Source organism: Podarcis pityusensis, assembly GCF_964106645.2.
Source record: "Podarcis pityusensis genome assembly, chromosome: 5".
Classification (NCBI taxonomy): Eukaryota; Metazoa; Chordata; class Lepidosauria; order Squamata; family Lacertidae; genus Podarcis; species Podarcis pityusensis.
This window is the reverse complement of record NC_138032.1, coordinates 62,886,482-62,908,464: the sequence shown is the minus strand read 5'-3', so window position 1 is coordinate 62,908,464 and position 21,983 is coordinate 62,886,482. Positions and strand designations below refer to the sequence as shown.

General features: G+C 43.2%; 1 protein-coding gene across 1 annotated transcript; it reads right to left on the bottom strand.

The window, feature by feature from the left end:
• Positions 1 to 196: 196 nt before the first annotated feature.
• On the bottom strand, positions 197 to 16,287 carry CCNJ (cyclin J). Its single transcript, XM_081006811.1, has 6 exons — positions 13,110 to 16,287; positions 12,338 to 12,471; positions 6,907 to 7,117; positions 4,962 to 5,261; positions 4,702 to 4,861; positions 197 to 2,967 (listed from the first exon to the last, which is right to left on the bottom strand). The coding sequence occupies exons 2-6, from the start codon at positions 12,404 to 12,406 to the stop codon at positions 2,571 to 2,573; spliced, it is 1,137 nt and encodes a 378-aa protein (XP_080862937.1). The 5' UTR covers positions 12,407 to 12,471; positions 13,110 to 16,287; the 3' UTR covers positions 197 to 2,570.
• Positions 16,288 to 21,983: the final 5,696 nt, after the last annotated feature.

Sequence of the window (21,983 nt, the reverse complement as noted above, 5' to 3'; positions counted from 1 at the left end):
TCTTAGAAGAGGAGGATGTGTCAGTGGTGGAGTTATAAAGTAGACCTTTTTTTGCTATAGATTTTTTAAAAAGTATTTCCTGCCTATTTTGTTTGTAGAGTTAGCATATTTTAAAAATAACACATGCTGGGACATATGGTATGGAATGAGCTCCATTCAATTGCTGCACTCAAATATACACACACCACTAGAGAGATGATTGCTCAAAACTAGTTTTATTTTTAAAATGAGTGCATGGCACTCAGCTGGAATTTTTTTATTGTAGACATTTCTCTTGCATGACCACGACACATAATTCCTTCAGTTGGAATTTCAAGTAGTGTGTGGATTCAGTGGAGATTGACCAAACCTATTTTTTTTATATAAAAAAGCAAGACTTGGAAATGGTTCACAGTGCATATTCTATTGTCAATATCCTGCTAGTATGTCAAACTCAAAAGGCTACGGTAAATAATAAATAAATAAAAAATTCAGAGCAGAAAACCACAAACCCAATAGCACATAGTGGATCCTTTGAAGTCTAATGACTTAAATACAAACAATACCCTATTACACATAGGCTTTGCTGTTAACTAATTACCCTCCCCCATAATTCCAGTGTTAATTATCAGCTAATGTTTGAGTGTACAGGCCTACAAAATAGACTTCTTTTGTATTAGTAACTCGTTTGCTGTCACACACATGGAGGATGAAAATGAACCCAATGTAAAAAAAAAAACAAAACACAAAACAAGTAACCTGCTGTTATTTCAAGTCATGGATTACCACAAGACTGTACATTCAACGTATTATTGAGGTAGTCAAACAATGAAGAGTCTTACATATAGTATTACAAACTAAGTTGAGTATCTTTCCTTTTCAGATGCATTCTGTAGTCCTTCATCCTCACATATTAAAGTGAAACCACCACAAGTGATACCATCAGACCTCCACCTCTTCTATTTGTAACCTTCTCTCTGCCCCTTTAAAGGACAGCATGTGAGAGGAAAACAAGACAATACTTAAAGACCTTAGGAAAGAAGTAGCAAGGACACTTTATCAAATTGGTGGTGTTCTCGGAATGTTCCCTTCTCTCAAAAACTCCTCACATTTGTCAAAGACACCCTGAAAATATATTACGGTATAAAATAATTGCCTCAGAGGATTGTTTCTCCTCTAAATTAAAGAATATTTTCTTGCAGCATATTCAGCTCTAGGAGAGCCTTTTCAATCAAGCAGTGCCATTTCTCTCAGAGCACCAAGTGTTTGGGGATGGTCCCTTTTGTGAGGAAAATCTGTTGACAATTTTTATATATACTTTCCCCTATCAACTCATACTATTCTTTGAAAAACTTAATCCATCCCTAGACATCAGGAAGCAAGTGCTACCCTCTGCCTTCAACCATCATGGATTCCTTCTCACATCTACATCAGATAGGAAGCTAGAGAAGATGTAAGGTGTTCACCTATTTGCCACTCTGTTTCTGGTATGGACCCAAGTATAGGAAATTAAATAGCTAAAAACTATCACCTTTCTGATAGTTATGCACTTAGCAGTCGTTGTAGGACTATCTAGTTCACATCAGAAAAATATCTGAATCACTATTAATACGATTGTAGAAACAGGAAGTTGTAGCTGTTCTGGTAGAGCCTGAGAACTTCAATCCCGTATTTGCTCTGGAACTATCATGTACAATGCTATGCTTCTTGAAAAGATTTAAATTGTACTTTCTCCCTATTTAAGTAGGAATTCAATACAATGGAGAGGGGAAAAAAGGATTTGGGTCATAAATAGTTGGTTACATAATCTAGGGGAAACCACAAACAATATTCAGTTGGCTATGGTACAACATTGGTTTTGTTTGAAGATAGCACACCATTCTTCCCAATAGAAAGCACAATTTTGGATTAAGGGAGTAGTCTGGATGAGTATCTGAACTCCCTTTGGTATTTGCTATGGCCATTACCCTGAGTGAGGAAACCCAAGAACACTACTTAAATGATATACACCAGTATCAAAGTAGTTTGATTATTCCCTGAGTTAGTATGACAGTTTAGCTCTAAAATGGTTTCAGCAAACACTAAAGTACTTTGAAGTATGAGATATACAAAAAAGTTAACCCAAAGGGCATTCTAACACAAAATCTCATCCAAAGATCTTGAACGAGAGCGGAACTGCCAATTTCAATCAAGAGGTTCTCTCCTCTCTCCCATGTGGCTCTCCATCCTGAAGGAAAGCATGGCACTTGGTGGAGTTTAAAGTCTTATTCAATACTGTATAGCGAAGGGTAGACGCAGTGGTCCCTTTAGAACCACACAGGATCATTCCTCTTCATGGGAAGACAAACTAAGCCAGTGCAGCAGTTTCTCAGCATCAGTTTTAAGCGCAGGCTTCAAGTGAACAAATACAACAACTGTGAACGGGGAGTAGTCCATCCTTCTCAGGTTATTAACACCTTATCAGTAGGTATAATCTCATATTAGCAGTTCCTGCAATTGAATTACCTTTTAAAAAAAAGTATTCAACTACTTCTCTGCTGTTAAGAGGAAAAATAGAGGATTGTCCTCCTTGCAGGGTTTTGCTGTAGTTATCACCTCTCAAAGCAGGGAGTAATGCAAGGATAACGTCCAGCGATCTGATAGCTTCGGTTGTAAGAAACACTTATACATGGCTTCACTTCTATGGGGACAGTTAGTGACATTCCAGCAGCCGTCTGTATATGACCTCTAGCCTGGACACCACCTTGTAAACCAGCTGGGCAAGTCTGCAGTGGATAAGATGACGTGTGGCCAGATGGCAGAATCTGCTGGCAGTTTTGCTGCTGCGCTGTTGGATGAAACTGCTGAGAAGTCTGATGTGCTTGAACATACTGGGGTATGTGCTGCTGTGGAGGCTGTGGGGTTGTTTGAAATAAACTGTGCTGGGCTGCTGGAGAACCGTGCTGTCCTTTTTGCTTGTTGGCTTCTTTTACATCATTATCATGGGCTCTAGAATATAATATTAAAACCTTGTTTTACTATCCATTTTAGAGAGGCTGGAAATCAGAACCCACCCACCCCATGTATGTATGTATGCAGGCATATTGGGTTGAGAGTATTTCTTCATATATCAAAGCCTACTTGATATGCATGGAAATTTCTGTGAGAAGAAACTGAGGATGTCTGTGTGGGGAGAGGAACACACATACACAGGTGTGAACATTATTTACAATGCTTTAGATCCTGGTCCCAGTTTTAACAACAATAGAACACAATAATAATCTCAGTATTCTGTTTCACTGACATTACCTCATGTAAAACAAATGTAACAAGCACTTTACATCCTCGTAAAACAATTGGACTGGGGGGTGGGAAGAGACTTGTCAGAAAATAAGCAGCCTTCCAAAACAGATGCAGATCTGAATTTACATTGCAGATGCATTTTAAAAAACAGCATCTAAGGTTGATTTTAAAACAGGGTGCTTCTTTTTTTACATATGCAAAATTTGGTATTTTTGAAAAAACAGTAAAGTAAACCAGAGAAGGGGAATCTGTGGCTCTTGAGTTGTTGGGCTCCAGTTTACATCAGCCCCAGTCAATATCACCAATGGGCAGTAGTTTCACTCCAACCACATCTAAAAGGCCACAAGTTTCCTATCCTTACAATAAAATACGCCTCAGAAGGTTATACTCTGAATGGCTATTATTTTTTTAATAGTTTCAGTTTGCTTAATAAGCTCTGCATTCTGGCACCTTAAAGCTGCAATCCAAAACACTGTCATTTCTGAACATAGCTTGTTGAAATCGATAGGGCATGCAAGGGCATGCATGCAAGACCATGAGTTTAGCAGCAGGGCGTTAAAAGGGTATACTTTAAGCAAATGAATTCATGAATGTTTGAAACAGGTGACCGTTTAATCAAAAATAATAAGTTTAATGTTTATCACCATCTGGTGGGCATGAATGAAGCACAGAACTCCTAAGTCGTCTTTACAACTTCCTGTATTTGACTTATTTTGGCTATCTTATGGATATTGTTAGATTAGTTTTTATGCTGTTAAACGTGTATGCTTCTGCTCTTTCATTTTATTGTAGGTACATCACTTTGGGTACTTCAGTAGAAAGATAATCAATAAGTGCACTGATAGAAGTCAGACAAGGTACTGTTTATGCAACTATTTCTAAGGCACCAAAGCCACCACCAGCCAGATTTTCCTTGCAGTAGTAATGCAAATCAAAACTCCACAATAAAACGCCTAAATAAATATAGTTGTATGAATAAAGCCATCATACAATTTCAGACCTTCTAAAGTGGTGGATTGCAGGCTGAAGACAATGGATGCAGAGCAAGGCAGCACACGGAGGGGGAAACCACATTCAAGTCAAAAACCGATTTTGTCAAGTGGGTCCCAAGGAAGGCAAAATTAGAACGAAAGTCCCCTTAATAAAGGCACTTTGTACCTTAGCCAAAATACACAAGGTTGAAGTCTGTGATAACTAGGCTGAATTTCAGGCAGAAAAGGGGGAAGTCATTGGGAGGGAAATAATAAAATGTGGCAATTATTGTGAAAGCATTCAAGCTAAAAACGAACCAGTTGCCAGAATCAAGAATGACACCAGCATGACTACCAGTTTCTTCAAAGTGATCACAAGGCAAAACAAAACACATACACCCCACTGCATTCCACCACTTGGGCGATTTATACCCACACCATCATGTCAGAGACTGCTTGAAAAACTTACACCAACAATCGTTCAATGCATGGCACCAGGAAGTCCCAGGAGTAGGCAGTAAGGCGATGGAGTCTTGCTGGCCACGTTGGAGAAAGACGCAAGATAATCCTTGAAGAAGCCACACATGCAGCAGCCACTAACGAAGGGGCATAATTTAAAAATGCATGATCTGGAGAGACATCGGAGGATCACGGTTTAGTCAAGCACAGTATTAGCTGTGTAACCTAAGTAACTATGGGGGTCTTTAGAACAAAGCCATGAAAACGCACCTTGCAGGGATACTTCCAAAAAGTAGTCAGCATATTTTGCCATGTACAACTTTGTCTTGTCCAAGCAAACCATTGGCCATCCATCGTGAAGATCGGACTCGTGAACGGCAATGGAGAGGTAATAGTCAATGAAGTGAGCAGCTGTCGGGAGGCAGAGGTTCCACTGAAAGGTTTCCAGTAACAGCAGCTCCATGTGCAGCAAGTTCTGTTTGGTTAGTACCAGGTTCATGTTAGTCATACAACCCAAGCTGTTTAGCTGTTCAAGTTTGGGCACACTGTCTTCCTTCTCTTCAAATTTACCTTGAGGGAAATGAGAAGGTAAAATTCCATTACAGCATAGGTACACGATAAAAACAAATGTATTTATGTTTTAGCTGCTCATGGAGGAACGGCAATGCCTCAAAAAGAAATGGATTAATGTTGCAAAATAAAATAAAAATAATAGCAGCTGCTATACAGCAGGGTTAGCCATCAGGGTGCCTTCCAGGAGTTGAAGCATAACTGTCATCATCCTCAACCATTATTCAGGCTGGCTGGGGCTGATGGGAGTTGAACAACATCTGGAGAACAGCATGTTGATCAGTCCTGCTACAGAGGATTAGCTAATTGCCACCACATCCTGCAAAAAGTTACAACGGGGATTCTGTTGCACTTGTAGTACCTTATATCACCTCATAGCGAAAAGCTGCAGAGGTAGATAACGGCCTAACCAGAGCATATATACACTTTCTATTAAGCATAAAGGATATACATTTACAAAATCTATGGTAGATCTGGTCCTCAGTTTTAAAATTAAATATAGGTTGCTCATTTAGGTTGACAATATAAATGGATTTACTTGTTTATTTTTTTAAGGTTCTGAAAACAGTGTTTTGAGTAGATTCAAGGCAGATTTGGTTTGCCACTTCAGATATATTCACCGAGTAGAAAGCGATTGCTTTTTATTTGGGATGTATGCCATACTCAGTGCCGCGGTATCTGAAATAACCAGTTTTGGTTTCCGTTTTTTTGCAAATGTGATAGGATTCTGATGTGAACAACTAGGTATAGTATCGCAATATTTGAAATTCTGAGGTATTTAATCCTTTGTTAAATTGCGAAATCAATTGTCCAAAAGCTTCTGAGGCAGACACAACTTCTAGCAGGAATTCTGCTGCTCACCAAAGCCCTCTTCACAATTTACTCATTGGGACAGGGGCTGCTTTTAGCTCTACCCTTCATTACATTAGCTCTCTGCTGCAGAAGTTATGGTTTTCTTTCAATTTGTTGAGGATCCCAGCACAATCTGAAATGCTTCCTGCCTGGGGTTCCACACTGTGTAGTGAGACTCCACATGTAGAGAAGGCTCCCAATTTATAAGTTATGATCAACATGGCAGAGGTGGGAGGAGTCACACAATTTGGGGGGCAGGTTAAAACACAGCCCCAGTCACCTTGCTTTTGATGTGATTCATACAGTGGAACCTCAGAAGCTGAACGCCTTTGAACTCAAATGTTTTGGCTCCCGAACGATCAAAAACTGGAAGGGATTGTTCCGGTTTTCGGAAGCTGAACATCTGGCATGGCTTCCGACTGGCCGCAGGGCGCTCCTGCAGCCAATTGGAAACCATGCCTTGGTTTTCGAACTGTTCCACGAGTCAGACTCCCAGAATGGATTAAATTCAAAAACCACAATACGACTGTACCTGAGGCAGGCCAGAGAGTAATATGATATTAACACAGGACATGTGGATATAAGAATGAGATTGAATCTACATAGAACAGTGCTCATTGAGAAACTGCCACGGCCCTGTGTCTCCCTCACAATCCTTCGATATCATGCAGGGTGGTGTTTTTCTTTTTGCATAGTTGTAGGACATGTAACAGACTGGAAAACTGAGGAGCTTTTAACCGAACAATGGGAAATAGGATTTTCAAATCTGTTAATCCTGTTGCTTCATACTTACTCGCTAAAAGCAAACAGGAAAGAGCCACCACATGCAGCTGCTGAATGGATATGTCATAACGGTCCATAAAGAGGTCCAGGAGATAAACAGCAAGATGGCGGGCAGCAGGGCAGAGCCTGAAGCGATTGCTCACAATGGCAATCAAGTCTGCAAAGTATCTTCTCAGATTTAACTGGGGAGACTGGCCTTTATAGGATGGAAGCTTCAGCTCCTAAGTGGAGAATAACAGGCACTTTAAAAAAGACAGCCACCACTACATGGGCATTGAAACTAACCAAAATTAAAGAAACTGAAGTCATTTTTAAGGTTTAGGAACCTAGGGTTTACAGTTTCTCTTATTTTTTCCTACTGGTGGCACCACACTCCAGATCTTGTGATGATTCCACTCGGATGTTACATTTACAGTCATACCTTTGATCCCGAATGCCCTAGAATTCAGACGTTTTTGGCTCCCAATTGCCACAAACCCAGAAGTGATTGTCGCAGCTTGCAAACGATCTTTTGGAATCCGAACATCCAACAGGGCTTCTGATTGGCTGCAGGAGCTTCCTGCAGCCAATCAGAAGCCGTGATTTGGTTTTCAAACGTTTTGGAAGTTGAACGGACTTCCGGAACGGATTCCGTTTGACTTCCAAGGTACAACTGTATTTGTTGTTCTTATATCACTCCTTACCTCCTGCCAGAGCAGCTAACTACTGTATTAAAACTCAATTACAAATAAAGCAGGAATTAAAATTATCAACGGATCAAAAACAACCCTTTAAAACACAACCACATTCCTGCAGCACCCTAGAAGATAGTTGCCAAGGTCTGTATATAGCCACCCAATGCCAGTCTCTGAAATGTGTCCTGTAAGTAGGAGCAGAAGCACTTTTACACAATGCCTCCCAGTCCCTACTCACAAGTCAAGTCTAGCAGGATACCATGGTATCAAAAGTCACTGAGAAATCAAGGAAGAACAGGGTCCAGGTAATCAGTTTCTTCCAAGAGTGCAAGAAGCTGGGCCTCCACAACCCTCTCAGGTACCTACCTTCCTTCCAAAGGGAAAGCCAGGTGGAAGTCGTCAAATAGCTCTGGGTGCACCGCTATCTCACATAGCCACACATACACAACATCCTGCACGCATCCAAATTAGCTACAATGAGTGGTGGGTTCAAAATGCACTTATCATCCAGCCCGTTTCATCAGCTGCAGCTCTTTCGAGTACCAGAGAACAGCACTAGAAAGGACACTCAGGAACAATAGTGTTGATGGCCTGCCACGTCTCCCTAGAGACTAAGGCCTTGACAGGCTCACTAGCTGCATATGCAAGAAAATTCCACTGACTATTCCACTGACTATTCAGGAATCCACTGGATTCCCTAAGGGCCCAGGAGTGGGCCTTTTTTTGTATTTTTATTTATTTATAACATAGCGGAGTGTAACAGCAGGTGTCAAATAGAAGTAGAGATATAGCTAGAATCAAACATATGGGAACAAATTTCCATACCAAAATCAAACATAGCAACAAAACACCACACAGTTCCAAGTAACACAAATGAGTTTACGTTGTCCTGCACTTTATTACTGCAGACATTATAAAAAGAGTCAGTTTTTGCACAACAGCCTTATTTTGTTGCCTGTTCTCTCCGGTTCTCACCATATATGTAAGGGTTGTTCATAGGCCTTCCCATCCCTACCACCACCACCCAAACTACTTTAGCCTTCAATCCTATTACAGTGGTACCTCGGGTTACATACGCTTCAGGTTACATACGCTTCAGGTTACACACTCTGCTAACCCAGAAATAGTGCTTCAGGTTAAGAACTTTGCTTCATGATAAGAACAGAAAATGGGCTCTGGCAGTGCAGCAACAGCAGGAAGCCCCATAAGCTAAAGTGGTGCTTCAGGTTAAGAACAGTTTCAGGTTAAGAACGGACCTCCAGAATGAATTAAGTACTTAACCTGAGGTACCACTGTACTTGTCACAGTGCTCACGTAACAGACAAGGCAAAAGGCTTCTTCAGCTAATCTAGAACAGTAACACCCCTATGCATATGAGCAGCTGGGCAGCCCACTACATGGGCTTCTATTACATTAGCAAGATCTGCCTGTAATCATTGCTTTCACAACACCTCTGTGGTGGAGAGGGTTACTGGATCTCCAGCTCACAGCTGGACCAAGGGGAGACAGCCAATTAGCACATCTGACTAGCAGGCATGCCAGCACTTATCACCTCTCCAGACTTGTTTGCACAAAACAGATGCGGATGATCCATCTATTCGCATGTAAGTACCCAAGAATTCACTGGAGCTAAGAATACAAAATGCCAGCAAGTCTGTAGTCTAGAGGAAGTTATGAAAGATCATTACAATGAGCATTGGGTGTTGCTAGAACAGGGAAACTTTATCCAGCACTATATCCAAGGGCTCAAAAAATTTGGGCTCAGTCTGTAGAGCATGAGACTCTTAATCTTAGGGTTGTAGGTTCAAGCCTCATGTTGGGAAAAAGATTCCTGCATTGCAGGGGGTTGGAATAGATGAGCCTTGTTGGTCCCTTCCAACTCTACAATTCTATGATTCTAAGTGTTCTTGGTTTTCACAGGGAAAACCACAGATAAAATGCTTTGACACACAAAGGCCTGAATTTACTTTACAGCTCAGCTGCCTTAGATAGTGATTATCCTTTGTAGTCAAGGGTTAACTGCAAGAGTCATTGCTTTCGTTACCTGACTCAGAGCAGTCAGCAAGGTAAGACATCACAGCCCAATGCTTTAAAAATAAACATACGACAGAGAATCACTTCCACTGAAGACAAGACAAGTCTATAATTAAAGTAATCAAGAAGGAATATCCCCAAATAATAGTTTGGATTTAGTTTGCAGCAAAGAATGATTTACTGCGGAATAAATCCAGAATTTCAGGATCTTTTTTTTTGAAGGCACATCTGACTTCAGCTATCTTTCTTAGCTTACACTGGGATCAACAAAGGCTTTAAGAAGCTGGCGAGAGAGCAGAAAAATGGGATGATAGTCACACAAACCACTCATGCTTCAAAACAGCTGCCAGGGCAAGTACACTGGTTTAGTTTCAAAGAGAGGTTGATGCTTCAGTTGTCAGTAGAACAGAACGGGGCAGCCCTGCTCCTGTTTGTGACCTATATGTGAGTATGACTAAGGTGCTGTTCAGACAGATTAATGCTTAAAAGGCTGCAGTCCTAAGCATACTTACAAATATGTAAGTTCTGGTGCTTTCAGTTGTATTTACATCTGAGTAAATATGCTTAGAATAAGATGCATGCTCCCCTTCCTCAAGAGAGAATTGACCCAAGTTGTCAGCCACATCCAGACCTTTACTCTTTCAGAACGCTGCTATAATTAAACATCATCAACTGACATTTATAGCAGTGGTAACTGCTGAGAGTGCATTTGTACAACCAGAGGCAACTACACACACACCAAAGGGTTCAGAAATAGGTGGCAACTATTTATGAAATTAACATAAGCGAATCAGTACAGTATATTAACTGGTAATTCCAGAAGAGTTGCCATCATTATTCCAGCAGGGGTTATGTGCCTTTAACAGTAGCATGAAAGGCAGAAATTCAACCACTGCACCTGTTGAATTTCTACCCTGTTTAAAACCACAGGAGTCCTGCCAGAAACAGGTGGCAACTCTTAACTCCAGAGCAGATAACGTGCATTTGTTTATTATTAAAAACTAAAATCAAGAAGACATTCCAGATAGAAACCTAACGTTTTAAGTTTGGCAGCCTATAAGATTTGTAAGTAAGAAATGTTCTCACACTGGTCCTTTGAGGAAGACCGCTGCATTTTTATTGCAGTCTGCCTCTAGTCTAGGGGAAAGAGACAAATAGTGCTAATAGGCTGGCAATTTCCGACTAGGATCTATAGCACTAGCCAGCTGTCTAATGTCCCTTTAACGACTATGACCCAGCCTCTCCCACAGTTGTTTCTGCCGCCCAGCAACCCACTATCACATTTTATTCATTCTTTAGGTAGTTCCCATGAAACTCTGGCTCAATAGCCCAGTTAAGCAGCCTTGAACTTCCACACAGCGCAACGGGCTTTGGGACAAGGCATCTGAAGTTGCCTTGATGATTTATTTCAAAAAAAGGAAAACCCTTTTGTATAGAAGGTAGAATAAAGCCTTTTTTGATCAGGGATGAGTCACTTTGGGAAAAGCCAAGACTAAACAGGTTCTCACAATTCCTGAATGAGTAGAGAGAAAATAAACAGGTCCCTCAATGAAGTTACTATCTGAATAGGAGTTTCATCTCCACATGCTGTTCAATTAAGAAAGGAAAGCTGATCAAGCAGAAGAAAAGTTTCAATGAACTCTTTGAAGACAATGCAAAATATATTACCCTTTGTTTCTTTAGCACTTTACGTGAAACCTTTGACTCAGCCACCCTTCTTGATCCTCAGAAGGAACATTTCAGACTCCTTTTGCAAAAGCAACAGGTCCAGTTTCAAATGCTCACAAATATACATACATCTGGCAGACACCATGACTCAGAAGACAGACAGGCAGACACAGATCTGCGAGATGTAAGTTTCATCTCTGCCACAGATATATAATGCAGCCTGAAGCAAGTTGTGTGGGCAGTCTGGGATGTTTACCTTAGGCCCCAGTTCAGAGAAAGGTGAAGTCTGATCCTAGGCAGTTTTAGGACACCAGCTTGGAGTCTAACTTTGCTTCCATGAACAGAATACAGTACAAGGAACATTGCTTTGGCAACTTTCCCCTCTCTACCCAGTCTCCTCCAAAAACTGTTCCTAGTGGCTGGGAGGCCCTGGTACACCGTGCTGGGTGCACATGAAAGTTGACAAGAGTTGCCCTGTCCCATGAGAGAACAAAGCAGCTTAGGAATTAAAGCCACCGGAACCAATGGGATTTAATGTACCTAAGCTTTATGGTGCAACCCTATGAGTATCTACTCAGAAGCAAGCCCCCTTCAGTGGGAAATACAAGGCCGGTTATCAAGATGGATTTAAAGCACAACTAACTTTCAGGGCATAGGGGCCTCAGAAGCAAGTCCCCCTGAATTCCCAACAAGCATGCAGTTAAGTTTCCCCACCTGCACGTGAACATATTAGCAACTTTGCTCCTGAAACAGCCCTGTAAACGAACACAAGACTATGAAATCCATCTGGAGGTAAACAGGCGGCCCATAAGGCACGGCCTTCCTGCAAAATGTAAACGCTGGGGACAAAAGAGTGAACGCAGGAAGCCGTTTGATGCGCCCAATGTGGGGTGGGAGGAGGACAGAGAGAAAGAGCAGCAGGCAGCTGTTTCGCCCTGTCACTCAAAAGAAGCAAACTTAATTCTAGCACTGAGCAGCCCGAGAACTACCTTCACCCGGAGCAATTAAAATAAAAAAGTGGGAAAAAGTGGTAGAACACGATGGTGCCCTGATGATCCGAGTTACCTTGTAGCGAAGCGCTTGGTGGATGTCGGCAGCGAGCTGTCCTTTCCACCACTGCCCCTCTAGCTCCATGGGACAGGGTGAGGCGGCCGGGAATCAGCAGCGGGCGGCGGCGGCAGCAGCAGCAGCACCGAAGCCTGCACAGGAGAGGGAGCGGAAGCAGCCCGGGCTCAGACCCCCTTTTCCAGGGCCGCCGCTTGCGCCCAGTTAGAAGCAACCGGGCAACCCACCCCGCCCCGCCCCGCCCGAGCTACGAGAACTCCGCGATCCCCTCCCCACTCTCTTTCCAGGGAGGGAGGCTGGCCGAGGGAGCTGCGCTTGAAGCCACGCAGCTGATCCCACTCAATGCACGTCGAGAGAGAGGCGCGCAGGGGATCCTAGGAAGAGCAAGAGAGATCGAGCTCAGAGTTTTTGGTGCCGCGCCCGTCGGATCCCCCTGGTGGGAAGCGGGGAGCCTGGGGTTGCATTAAAGGGCGGCGGCGCGGTGGGCGCCCAGCTGAGCTTCGGAGGAGGCGGAGGACGTCTTGGCCTCTCGACAAGGGCTGCGGGGAAGAGCGAGCGCCGACCACCTCGTCCCCGCCCAAGACCGTCCCGTAGCAACTGCCAACTTTCCTCCTCCTTGTGGAAAGCGAGAGCGCAGCGCCAGATGAAGCTACAACAAAGGGCTTGACACGCTTCCTCCGTCTGCTGCCCGAGCTTGCCTCTGGAGAGTCCCCTTCTCCTCCTTTTTCGGAGCTCCGCGCAGCCCCGCCGCCTCCTCCTCCTCTCCACTTACCCGGAGTTTGCCCAGCTCCACTTCTCTCTTTACAGCCCCCGGGCCAGCAAGAGATCCACCTCGGGGATCTCCCCGGGCATCGCCCCACCTCGAACGCCGATCTGCGGCAGCAGCAGCAGCAGCAGCAGCAGCCTCAGGCTCTGCATCCCGCGGGAGCTGCGCTCGTCGCCCGTCGCCATCCGGCGGAGCGGCTCCCTCCGTCCATTGTTAAAGGGGCTCCGAGAGCGACTCTGTATACAAAGACAGGGAGCCGGACACATGCGGCCGCGCCTCCGCCAATCGGCGCTCGCCTTACAACTCCGCTCCGGCCGCGCGCTCCAATCAGCGCGCGCCATCCACTCCCTTACCCCCGCCGCTGCCATATGCGCTGGAAGTTTTTGAGCCAATTGGATTGCCGTAGGCCGCTCAGACTTAAAAAAGCAAAAGCGAGGCGGCGGGCGGGCGGGGAGTCACGTGGCCTGGTTTGGGGCAAGTGGTTTTAGGTGCGCTCGGGTAAAGGTCGCCTTGCGTGGATTGGTTTTGGTTTTTTTTAATGTTCAAGGCGGGGGTCTGTAAACGACTGGCGGGGGACGTCTTGCGCGTTGTGAAAGTGTGTGTTTTGAACAAGTTTGAATAAGCGTGTATGCTTATCAGTTTAGAAAAGGTTGGGTGCGGAGAACAGCCAGGATCTAATAAGGGGATCGTGATAAGAGGAGTGGAGGCTGCGTTGATCAAGGGTCAGAGAACTTGTCTGATGGCCTTTGCTCCTCTTCCCCCTCCAGCTGCTGGGAATCACTTGATGGCTCTCCTTCTCAGAACACACTTCCTAAATTCAGCTGCACTGGTGCAACGTTTGGCATTTTACTAAACCGCTCGGTTAATTGATAATTTGTAGAGCTCAGAAACATGAAAGTTGTGTGACTCAATGTGAACCATGTTTAATGCATGATATTTAATTAGCAACCCCAAACTGGGATGCCTTGCCTAATAGTCTGTAGATATTATTTCAGGTGGCTATGCAGAGTAAGGAGAGTTGGGCTGCATCCTTTGCACACTTAACAGAGAGTATTACCCCATTAAATACAGTGCTACCTACATCCAAGTAAACATGCATAGGATTATGTTGCATGGCTGTGCGTTTAAGATTCATGTAAGGCTCCTTAAGTCTTAATGCTTGCTTACTTGCACTGCGTGGTGGCTATGCCCTGGGTAAGTTTGACAGAAAGGAGTGGGACCTCAGAGTGAGCAAGCACAGGGTCAGGATGGACATGTGGTAAAGCCATAGCTTTTGAGCAAAGCCATCCAGACTCTGTTGTTGGTACTACAGTCATACCTTGGGTTGAATGTGCTTCGGGTTGAGTGTGTTCGAGTTGCGCTCTGCAGCAACCTGGAAGTAACGGAGCGCGTTACTTCCGTGTTTCACCGCTCGCGCATGCGCAGATGCTCAAAATGACGTCGTGCGCATGTGCGGAAGCGGCAAAACACAACCCGCGCAGACACGCTGTTGCGGCTTACGTTGCGTTCAGGATGCGAACGGGGCTCCAGAACAGATCCCGTTCGCATCCCGAGGTACCACTGTACTGAGATAGCTGAGTTTGTAGAGACAGGGTTGTGGGTTCAAGCCCCATGTTGGGCAAAAAGTTTTCTGCACTGCAGAGAGTTGGACTAGATGACCCTCATGGTCCCTTCTAGGTCTAAAATTCCATGAAGTGGGACTTCTGAGTGAGTATGGATACAATTTGGTATCACATCTTATTACTTTTTTGACATGATGCAGGCACTGTTCCACATTCATGGAGATGAAGGAGAAGGGCTTGGGATTTGTGTAGCTGTTTAATAGTTGCAGCCTCTCTTTCATAAAGCATGAAGTCTGCTCAAGCGAATAGAGCTTGTGTGAGAAGAATGCAGTAGTTGGACCTGTCTAGTCAATTTTGCAGCCGAGGAGGTTTTGTGCACATGCTATCATCCATGCTAAATTGTATTTAATTCAGTGAGAGATGCATGCAAAGGATCACACCAGGGTCAGGGCCATCATTAGGCCAAGTAGGCAGCTATCTAGGGTGCAGATCTCTGAGGGGCGCAGTACTGACCTTTGAGGGGCACTGTTTTATACAGATTAGTTTTTGTTATATGTTCTAAACAAAATGTTTACTTGGTATTTTTCTTGGCATTCTGTGGTTCATCTGAAAAGTTGAACAGTGCTGGCATAGGATTCTTTTTAAAAAAACTTGTAGAATTATCTAGCCCTTTTTGATCCTATCACAAATGAACATTTGCACAGGGAAAGATCAAGAAACAATGGTTGCTACCTGGGAAAAGATATCCAAAATGAGCTTACCGTATATAGCTTCTAGTAGATGTTGCAAAGCAGAACAACTTAGCATATGCAAACTCAGCCAAATACTACTCAATTATTCTGGACTGCACACCTGATGTTAGTCACATTGAACAACTTATGATGATTGTATATTATGTTGATGCTATCAAGCCACAGATAATGAGATGTCTGAGCCTGAGGTTATCATAAGAGAACATTTCTTGGGATTTGTTCCACTATAAAGGAGACTACAGGTGCCTTTATGACAGAAACTCTTCTTAGACAGCTTGAGCAAATGGGATTAACAATTGAGAACCTTGTGTGGTCAAAGTTACGATGATGGAAGTAACATGAAAAGCAAAGAAAATGGCATACAAAAGAGAGTCTGGGACATAAACCCATGTTCCCTTTTTGTGCCCTCTTTAAACTTGGTAGTCAATGCTGCTGCTAAATGTTATTTGGAAGCAACCAGTTTCTTCAGTTTGGTTCAACAGATCTGTAATTATTTCTTTGCATTGACTCAGCATTGGAAAATTCTAACTAGCCATGTATCACACTTAGGCATCGGTTAAGCCAAGGAGTACATCTCTTTATACTACAACAAAAACTCCAGGATAACGTGCCTAATGTTTCTGTTGCTCTAAGAATACTTCCCACACTTCCAGTGTCAATGGCAAGTGGTGAACACAATTTCTCAAAGCTCAAACTTATATAAACTTACATTTTGCAAGTAGTTGGCTTGGTAGCTATATGAATTGAACATGCCCAAGTATCAGCACTTCACTTGAAGGAATTGGTGACAAAATTATCAAAGGAAAAGGCACACAAAGTGAGATTTTGATGTGCCTGAAATTGAAACTTTTAGAAGACTAATTGTTTTAACATCACAATTCACACAGTTGTTCAAAATGGTTTGTGTGCTAAAATAAATTTAGCAGTTTCAAGTTTTGTGCTTTTCATTTTTTCAACAAGACATCTGTTTTTGAAAATTGATGTTAGCAATTTTGGAGTAGTGGGGGTGGGGAGTGCAAGTAGTTAGCCTGGACTAGGGTGCAAAATTGCCTGGGACCGGGGCTGGACCACACCAAGACAGTTTGCTTCTCCTATGACTGTTTGATCATGCTATGGAAGTGTGAATCCCAGCATCCTTTGTAACAAGCCATGTCTACTGATGGTGCTGTGTAAATAACAATCCCGGTTGTACAGAATTGGCAGGGCCAAACTAGATGTGCTACTACAAGATGTGCATATTTGTACATATGTCCCCTGAATTTATTCAGGTATTTGTACCCTGTTTTTCCAAGCAAGATGTCTTCCAAGCAGCATACAATGCCTTCATAGAGCAGGATACAATATCTACTATAAATGGTCTCTAAGGTGCTACTGGACAATTTTTTAATTTATTTTGACTGCGTCAGACCAACACAGCTACCTACCTGGATATATAGTGTGTGTGTGCTGCCTACAATAAACTCTTAGGTGTGTGTGTTGTTGAACAATGTTCACTTTATGATTTTCTAAATTACTAGTGTGTGCTTTATGGTGAAATGGCCAAGAAACACCCTAGAGCAAATTTAGGATGTCAAAGATTCTTGATAAGAGAGATCACAGTGTGATTTTGGCTCATGCCTTCCAGTTAGCATAACAGCCCTCTCCTTGCATTGCAGAGAAAGTGACAAAATTTATTAGGGACTTAGAAGAACTGTGTGGATCATTAAATACCTGATCCATTTTAGCAAATCTATGGGAACAGAGTGTTTAAGCTTTACAGTGGAGCATCTCTGAAAAATGGTCGCTCACACAGGAAGAAGGCAAAATTTCAAGTGGGTAAAGAACACTGTGTAACTGGAACAAATGACTTGTTTTCCAAGCCATAATATAGCTAGGGCTACCCTAAAAGCAGGTCAGTGTCAACTTTGACTATGAAGGAATTAGAAAGCAAGAAGGGGGGTGGTATAGCCTGAGATGCCTTAATGCATGGGTAGCAAACAGGCCCAGGTGCCAAATCTGGCCTGTGGATGGTCCGGGAATCAGCGTGTTTTTACATGCGTAGAATGTGTCCTTTTATTTAAAACGCATCTCTGGATTATTTGTGGGGCCTGCCTGGCGTTTTTGCATGAGTAGAATGTGTGCTTTTATTTAAAATGCATCTCTGGATTATTTGTGGGGCATAGGAATTCGTTCATTCCTCCCCAAAAAAATATAGTCCGGCCCCCCACAAGGTCTGAGGGACAGTAAACCGGACCCCTGCTGAAAAAGTTTGCTGACCCCTGCCTTAATGCTTGATGCGCTGAGTCACCTTTTCAGACTTTGTTGAAGTACACTGCTAGTATGAGAAGAAGAGGAATGTGGCTCAGGATCCCAGTATTTCACGTACCACCTCCCCCCCCCCCATGAACCAACCAGTACACGGCATTCATCATCTGATGTGCTTCTTTTTGTGCCCTGTGTGAAACACGCCTGGTACCGTCATTGTCTGTTTTTAGGAGCCAGGGAAAAACATTTACTCAGGCTTTTGGTTTTCAGTTAGAAGGGCAGTTGGATATGCCAGTGGCCTTTGTTGTGCTCTCCTTGAGTGTTTTTGCCCTGCTAGAATATGTCCTGGAACTCTTCTTACTTGCCTGTCTTGAAGATAGGGAGGTTCGTGGAAAGCAGCCTACCATACGAAGGAAAAAATTATGCTCAGTGCTCACTTTTGCCTCCAGCCCCACCTGGCATGGAGCCCTTGGAAGGTGGCCTACAAAGGTAAGTGGGCCCTCAGGCTGAAATGGCTTCCCCACCCTTGTACTGGAATGTGTAAGGTAGTGCCACAATCCTCCAGGAGGCTCCACAGGAAATGCTCTGGCAGCACCTGAAACAGCAGAAATGTCAGCCATGAAGTTCTTAGTTCTTGGCACACACCTGGCAATGGAAGCAATGTTGCACTAAAAGCTAAAGCTTCTTCTTATCATGTGTTTGTATTTTATAGGGGTAGGGGGAAAGGATTTTTAAAATATATTTTTGATTTTTTAAAATATAATTTATCAATTTATAATCTATCAATCTTCAAGGTGTTGTGAGACTCCTGTGGTGTATGGAATTCTCCCAAGGTAACACTGGATGTTTTTAGTTATGTCAAGTGATGTCGAATCAAGTTTTTCTGTAAGACTGTGCAGCCTAACTTTTTTGACGGCCTATCTATCTATCTATTACCCTATTCTTCATCCAAAGAGCTTTGGACAATGTACATGGTTCCCCCTTTATCCTAACAACAATTTTGTGCAGTAGGCTAAATGATTACTAGTCCGCACCTAAAAATTTTGTGTCTAATGGTGTCCCTTAAAGTGATGGAGGGCTCATGGACCCAAACAGTAGAAAGGAGATTTTTGTTGTTGTTTGTTACCTCTCTTGCTGCAGCACTCTGCATCATCCTTCTTGTCCCAAAGGGCTCCCTAACCCTCTGGCACATTGGGGAAATTGGCAAAAAAATCCCTCCCTCCCTATTATACTGATGGAAGCCTCAACTGGATTAAGTACAACGGACACCTTTGAATGCAAGCAATGGTGGTTCTTGTTTAACTCCATCTCCAACTACTGTATTTCACAGGGACCAGCCAATAAACTACCCACTGCAAAATGAAAATACCCACAAGACATAAAAGAAGTAGATGGATCCAGGAAAGGGAATAAAGTGATATACGTTCTGAGCATATTGTGGCTTAGTTGCAAAGCTGATAGCTCAGCAAGGATACCTGGGATCAATTCACACATTCAGTCATTATCAAGTGACATTTTTGGTTAGGTTAAACATCTGCTACACTCCAGCAATTGTCCACACAGCCTTCTGTGTCATAATAAAGGGAGCCTGTTTACCTAGATCAAAATCCCAAGAATATATAAGTCCCATTGATGAGAATACTTTAAGTGCATAACTTGATAGCTGCCCTATCACCAACCACACAAGGTAGTCTTTACAGTAGTCTAGTGTAAGATGTCCCACTCTGAGCCGCTATTTATAGCAGAGAATCATCATTGCCAGCAACACTAAGTTTGACAGGGAAGTACAATGACTATATTTATAAAAAAGCTGAATAGTTTTCCACCTCTAGAGGGACCACCAGGATCAAAGATTAGGCATGCCAGCTCACTTGAGGAAATCCTCACTGTTATGCAACAACCTTTCTATTTATTCTCTTGGTGTGGCATATTCAGAGATCACCAGGTGGGGAAAACTATAAGGGGTTAAAATCAGGTTGTCATCAGAGTCAAGGTTTCCTAGCTGAGCCGCCTTGGGTTTTAGCAAGGCCATTAACTGATTGGTACCAGCATTACATTATCTCAGTGCAGAGAGTTATATTGAAGGCACTGGAGAAAAATACTGTTAAGAGTTCCGTTTAGAATACACACTCATTTTGTTTCACCTAATCTGGAATTATTCACACTCATCCTCAATATGCTGCTGCTGCTGCTGCTGCTGCTGCTGCTAACAACAACAACAACAACAACAACAACAACAGCAACAGCAGCAGCAGCAGCAGCAGCAGCAGCAGCAGCATATTATTTATACCCCGCCCATCTGCCTGGGCTTCCCCAGCCACTCTGGGTGGCTCCCAACAGAATATTAAAAACACGATAAAACATCAAACATTAAAAACTTCCCTAAACCGGGTTGCCTTCAGATGTTTTCTAAAAGTCAGATAGTTGTTTATTTCCTTGACATCTGATGGGAGGGCCTTCCACAGGGCAAGCACAACTACCTAGAAGGCCCTATGCCTTCAGGTTCCCTGTAACCTCTCTTCTCTCACTGAGGGAACCACCAGAAGGCCCTCAAAGCTGAACCTCAGTGTCTGGGCTGAACGATGGGGGTGGAAACGCTCCTTCAGGTATACTGGGCTGATGCCGTTTAGAGCTTTAAAGGTCAGTATCAACACTTTGATTGTATCTAGATTTTGCCTTCCACAAGGGTGTGTGTGGCTATTTGATATTTGTTTGAAAATCCTCCCCTTGATTAGGTTATCCATACCATTTTCTCCCTGCACATACCCCTGGGTAAATGATGAAGGAAGTGCTAAGTGTGATCTTGGTATATACCCACCCACAATGTCACTGGGCAGGTGTGGACACATCACCACCATGTCCAATGCTTGGGCCACCTACATCTGGTTTCTTCTGTTTTAAAATGGTCATGGGGGTGTGCTTTTCAAGTGGACGCTTCTCGTCACCTCAGGATGGAGAAGCGGGGAAAGCACATAGCATTAAGCCCTGGTTTAATGTTATATCTGAATATGAGCTAAAGGGTCTATTGCTATAGTCTTTGAGTTTATTTCATTTTTTTGTCATATGAAACTGTGGTAACAACATTTCAAAATAGGCTCATTTCTTTTCCTCCTTGCATTCATCGTCCTTATAACTCTACTCAACATTCATTACTGTAGAGAGAGAAACAAGGTGTGGTAGTTTTGAATTATTTTTGTCTCATTCTAAAAAGAAACACACAGTGTTATTTCATAAACTGCTGTTATTTTAGCTGCTGATTCTACTCATGGCCCACTTCCTGCCCCTTTCAACTTTATAGCGGACCTGCTAACTTGCCCACTTTGGCCAGATTCATTTCCTTATACCATAGGAATGGCAATGTTGTTAATTAAGATAAACTGCCCACGAGCTAAACAGGCTTGGTATATGACACTGCAGCACCTTCAAACACTGCCAGCTTTCTCTGCAAGTGATGGAGTTCATTCGTAAATTAGCTTGCCATCCTGGCAAGACCTTGGATTTGAGTTAACTAGTTGGTCAGGTTGACCAGTTTCTTTCATGACTGCAAAGTAGCTCTTTTGCTTGGGAAGTGGGAAGGAGTGGGGAATTCAAACTTTCCCTCTTTCAAAGGTTGGCAGCTATGTAAATATTCTTTCCCCTTGTGGGAATTTTGCTATCTTTTGAAAAGCAAGTATGTGGAGTCCAGGTGGTCCACTGTAGTGTTGTACTTTGGCTTACAGCAGGCATAGGCAAACTCAGCCCTCCAGATGTTTTGGGACTACAGCTCCCATCATCCCTAGCTAACAGGACCAGTGGTCGGGGATGATGGTAATTGTAGTCCCCAAACTGCTGGAGGGCCAAGTTTGGCCATGCCTGGCTTACAGGGACCTTTTTAATTGGGTCTCTTTACTGAGCTATAACATCTGCAATGTTACATCCAGCGTCTTTCGGTTGCTGTAGTTCTGAGAGGGAGGATTATTCTGCTTTCTTTCCAGTAACATCTTGTGCAATTTGAAGTTACGGTAAGTACAGGCCTCCACAATCTTTCGCCTTCTTATCTGAAGGCTGGCATGAAGTTGTTCCTTATATTTTACCACATCCATTGTACTTAAAACAACAATTAAATAGTATTTCCTTAGTTAAATGTGGAAGTCCTTTCCCCCCCTTACACTGCTATTCTTCCTCAAAACATGTTAAACTAAGGCCTGCAGGAATCAGTGGAACTTCCACCTAACAGGCTTAAGCCAGGAAATGGTACCTTGCTTATGTCTTGCTTGAAATTGCTAGACCTTAAGCACTACACTATAATATATTCAAAGATCTGATCCTTTGCTCACGCTCTA

Coding starts and splice junctions, on each gene's coding strand:
- CCNJ (XM_081006811.1), bottom strand. CDS start 12,406: ATGGAGCTAGAGGGGCAGTGGTGGAAAGGACAGCTCGCTGCCGACATC. Junction 4,862..4,961: donor TTTGGAAGTATCCCTGCAAG/GTGCGTTTTCAT, acceptor ATGTCTCTCCAG/ATCATGCATTTTTAAATTAT. Junction 2,968..4,701: donor TGCATTGAACGATTGTTGGT/GTAAGTTTTTCA, acceptor ATTATATTCTAG/AGCCCATGATAATGATGTAA.